Below are 5,000 nucleotides of genomic sequence, written 5' to 3'. Positions count from 1 at the left end.
GCTACGGTGTACCTATGCCTAGGCTGGATACTACTTTAGCTGTACAAGAAATAGCCGTCGAGAAGAGAAATCAAAACCCAGATTAAACGAAGTTATTTCGACAATAAATAGAGTATTCAAATAAATAAAGAAGTTTGGAAGGAGGATTTCCCTTAAGCGCTGAAATCTGTTGAATACACAGCAACAACTTCGATATCAGCGCCACTCCGTAGTCAGGGCGCGCCGGAATTGTTTAGGGAGAAACTTCTCTTTTAAATGATTAATCTTTTCAAATTAAATACAGAAACAAAGAAGGGAAATTCCAAATTCCTTCTCTACAGGCAATAGAAGAAGGAATACCCTAAAGGCGTTCATGAAGATCGCGGAGGGGGGCCCCAGACAGCTTCTTCGATCTTCACTCTTTTGCAGCGATAATGGCAGTATTTATTGTCTATTTTATTGCAATTTAAAACCCCAATTTATTGGGGTTTAAGAGAAAAACAAAAGGAAATAAACAACATTAGATCGCGCTGCAACGATCGCCGTCGTCACACTCTTCTTCACCAGGTGTACGTACACCATGGCCATCCACCCGCGGAAAAAAGAAGAAACTGCGACAATTAGAACTTAAGTTAAAATTCTCCATTAATTAAATATTATTTTTATTCTTCTAACTTTATAAAGATCAGTTTATTTCAATTCATGTTCTACTCCCCCTGGGCCCCCCTTGCTGTTCATCGACTTCCCACCTCTTGCATTTCCCATTTCGTATATTTTTGTTTCATTACTTCTCTCTTTAAAATAAACAAAAAGTAACGCCTCAAAATAAGCTGTGCTTTGTGCTACAAAAACCCGATACCCCGGACGTTCGTTGACAGCACCCCCCATACATATATATACATATGTATACATATAATCTGTACAAAAAAATTGTCATTTAGGCGAAATAACCCATCTACTAAAGAAAGAAGAAAATAGTTCCTCTTTCCGCCCTCGTCAGTGTGTTAGCCGTTATTGCTGTCTATCTGTACTTGTTTGTTAATTCGTTTCTTTGTTTTTCTATTGGCTTTTATCCTATTATTATGCCTTTGTACAGCCCCTCGTTTTTTGTTTGCCTGCTGTCTTCCCGTTTTTCGTTGTGCGTTTCTTGTCTGTCCATTTATTTATCTCTGTCTTTTGTCTACTTTCTTTGTTGATTATTTATTTCTCTCTTCTCCGTCTGTCTGCCTGCTTGCTTGTTTTCTATTTGTCTGTCGCTTGTTAGTCTATGTAGGCTGGGTTATGTATGTATCTGTTTTTAGTATTCCTCCTTATTCTCTTAGGCACTGAATACATATATATATATATATATATATATATATACATGTATTTATTATTTAATCTTTATTCTCTTAACCATCAAACGCATTTATTTAAGTATACCTATTCTATTAACTTAATTCATCCACTCACACATTCACCCTCCGCCCCACTCATCTATTAATAAATTAGTGAAACATAATTAAATATAATTAAAGATAATTAATTAAATATAATTGAATATGATTAATTAAATACAATTAAATATAATTAATTGTAATTAATTAAATATAATTAAATATAATTAATTAAATATAATTAAATATAAATAAATTAAATTGTTAGGACCTCGTAACACCGTACAGCCACAGTGAGGCTGTCTGGCTGACATAGCCCCGTTTATACGCGCCAGTAGTTAATAAAATCAAATTCTTCTTTTAATGCAAAACGCACGAAAAGAAGAAATAGAGAGACGCTCACGAAATCTATATCAAATTCATTGTGAGAGTCCTCTAACTGGCGTAGAATTAATTAATTAATTCTTTATTTTATCATTTTAATAATTTACTATTTTATAAGTAATTCCGCTCAATTAAATAGGGCTCTTAAACGAGAATAAATAAACATGCATCTGCATCTGGAATATATTCACACATTCAAACCAGCAAAATAAATAAACGAATGAGCAAACAAATAAACAACTAAATAAATAAAATAAATAGATAGCTGTACGCTCGCACTTAACCAAATGACTGGGTATTAAGCCAAATGGGGCTGGGCGGCGAATTTGCATAAAAATGCAAAAAAAAAATTCTTTTTTATTGCCTCGCAGCAATTTTATCGGGACGTCAGCTGTACGTACACCAGACGACGCGCTCCATGAGGCTAAGATACAATTAAATAATAATAAATATAAATAAACATATTAATTAATTCATCAAATAAATTACATCATCAGACTTCCATGCATGCATGCGTATTTAAAAACCGATATTTAAATTATGTTATCATTTGCAGTTTTTAAACGAACATTAAAACCCATTTAATTAATTTAAATTGTTTAAATTGTTTATATCATTTATTTATTTATTTAAACTATTTAATCTACTTAAATTATTTGCACTCTCATATTCACATTATTTAAATATTCATATTATTATTTATACAACTTGCACAAACTAAACAAATAAAATGATAGGGGGTGTATATGCATAAAAAGGATATAAAGAATAAAAAGAAACGAGCTGATTGTGTAAACGCAAGAAAAAGATATAAACACTTAAAAGAAGAATGCTCTCTTTTTTGTGTTTGTTTGTCTCTGCGGGTTATATAAGAAGAGAGAGAAGCACACAGAGAAATAATAAATTGGGTTATAAAAACCTAATCCGCGTAGAAAAGATATTTGCTGCAGGTGTACATACAGCAGAAACATGCATAAATGCTGAACAACACAAAGAAGCCTCCGCTGTCAGCTGTACATACACTGCGCCTCTATACCAGCTATCTAGACACCCCAACCCCCTCCCTATCCTTTCCTGCATCCTGTACTGCCTAGCTAGCTAGCTAGCTATCTAGCTAGCCAGCTAGCTAGCTGGCTGTACAGCTGAGTACAGGTGCATGCATGAGCACGAGCGAAAGCATCTCCTTTCGTTCGTCCCCCTGTTTGTTTTTCTTCTGCTTTGCATGCATAACAATATATATTTATTGTGTATTTATTTATTGCTGTTGATTTGTTTGCTTTTTCTTTCAATTATAACTGAGCGGTCCACCGAACTTAACCCTGAAAGGATCTCTTGTATCATTATTATTATTATTATTTCTATATTCATTTCTATCGCCGCTTCTTCCTTCAGCATTTCTACTCGAATAATCTGCTCTATTACTGCGATAAGCACCGCCACCTGAGGACCTATTATATCCACTGCCTAGCCTCCCTCCTGTTCGTCCTCTGATGTTTGAAGGGTTCAGCATATTATTTGAACGCCCTCTAAAACTCAACCTGCTTCTGCTTAACCCTGTATTTTCTTCTCTTTCTCGCACTCCCCACCCCGCTCGTTCGCCTTCACGAAGGAACCGACGCTCGTGAGTTAATGCAAACCTGAACACAAATATTGTTCATCAAATATATTATAAATAAATCTATGCAAATATATATATATATATATATTTATATATATATGCATATGCGTTATGTATATTTCTATACAAGCATATATATACGAGCACATAAATAATATATATATATATATATATGCATTTACACATATATTTACATTAGAAAAGCCTATACATACATATATATATATACATATGTATATATATATATATATATATATTATATCTTAGTTAGGGTTTCTCATACTGAGTGTGAATTCATTCATATACATATGCACATAATACATACATACATACACAGTAAATATAAACACATAAACATATAAACATATAAACATATAAACATATAAACATATGAATATATATATATATATATAGATAAATATAAATATATATATATATATATATATAAAGCTTACTTAGGGTTTCTCATATTGAGTGTGAGTTCGTTTTGCTCAACAGCAGTAGCGACGTTTTCTGCGAGAGTTAAGGCCAGCTGTTGCAGTCGCGTATGTTTAATGCGACTCAGCAAAATGTACTGACTCGTTTCATCCCAACTCGCGTGGATTTCTTCGTTCACCATCATCTGCACCAAAGCAAATTAATAAATATATATATTTATGTATGTATATATGTATGTATGTATATATGTATGTATGTATATATGTATGTATGTATATATGTATGTATGTATATGTGTGTGTGTATTTGTGTGTGTGTGTGTGTGTGTATATTATGTGTGTGTATATAGATATATGTTTATACATACTCTTATGTATATATATGCATATATTTATCTATATATATATATATTTTCATTTATCAAAACAAATACGATATATAGAATGCATGTAGGTGTGCAAGGGTATATTGCTAGGTGGTTAGAGTAGCTATCAGCATTTAATTTTTGTGTTATGTTTGTTTATTTATTTCTATTTGTTTATTTGCTTGTTTATTTACCTTGCTGACGATGGAGTGAACAGCGTTTAAAGATAAATCAAACATGCTCGCCAGCTGGTTGATTGCAAAAGAGTCGTAGAGAGGCAAATACTGATACACAAACACAAAACCCCAAACCCTAAACCCTAAACCCTAAACCCTAAACCCTAAACCCCAACAAGCAGATCCCACCCGTTAACCCTAAAGCCCTACGCCGTAAACCCTCGTTGCTAAACAGAGCTTATCGCGTATATATATATATATATATATATATATATATATGTATAAACAGATGTATATATATTATATCAATGCAGATTGATATGTTGCTGACCGTGAAGATATAAGTGCGCATAGCTTCAGCTTTGATTTTTTGGAGTAGCATTTCTTGAATATGTTCTTTATTATGCATCTTCTCCCAGATAGTGAGCGTCCAAAGAAGACGCGAGCACTCTCTCCAGTCGCCGCGTTGTAATGCTTTTGTTGCAGCCATTACTGTTTCTCTCGGGTTCTCTGGGGGTCCTACGAATGTTTGTCGATCGTACAACTCTAACATTCTGCGAAAATGTTTGCTTAAATGCCTCTTCCTAGGATCTAATGAATCCTGCGCCATATGCGGTACTTCTAATAACATTGCGCAGCTGAAAACACACACAAATATATATATA

General features: G+C 33.4%; 1 protein-coding gene across 1 annotated transcript; it reads right to left on the bottom strand.

Annotated features, from left to right (window-relative positions):
• Positions 1-3,024: 3,024 nt before the first annotated feature.
• EAH_00041840 (eukaryotic translation initiation factor 3 subunit 8, putative) lies at positions 3,025-4,888 on the bottom strand (the record flags this gene model as incomplete). The annotated part of the gene is made up of 4 exons (XM_013395119.1): positions 3,025-3,376; positions 3,813-3,979; positions 4,354-4,443; positions 4,667-4,888. The coding sequence occupies 4 exons, from the start codon at positions 4,886-4,888 to the stop codon at positions 3,025-3,027; spliced, it is 831 nt and encodes a 276-aa protein (XP_013250573.1).
• Positions 4,889-5,000: the final 112 nt, after the last annotated feature.

This window comes from Eimeria acervulina, genomic scaffold, assembly GCF_000499425.1.
Source record: "Eimeria acervulina Houghton genomic scaffold, Eah_scaff535, whole genome shotgun sequence".
Classification (NCBI taxonomy): Eukaryota; Apicomplexa; class Conoidasida; order Eucoccidiorida; family Eimeriidae; genus Eimeria; species Eimeria acervulina.
The sequence above is the reverse complement of the archived record's forward strand: the minus strand, read 5'-3'. Positions and strand labels throughout refer to the sequence as shown.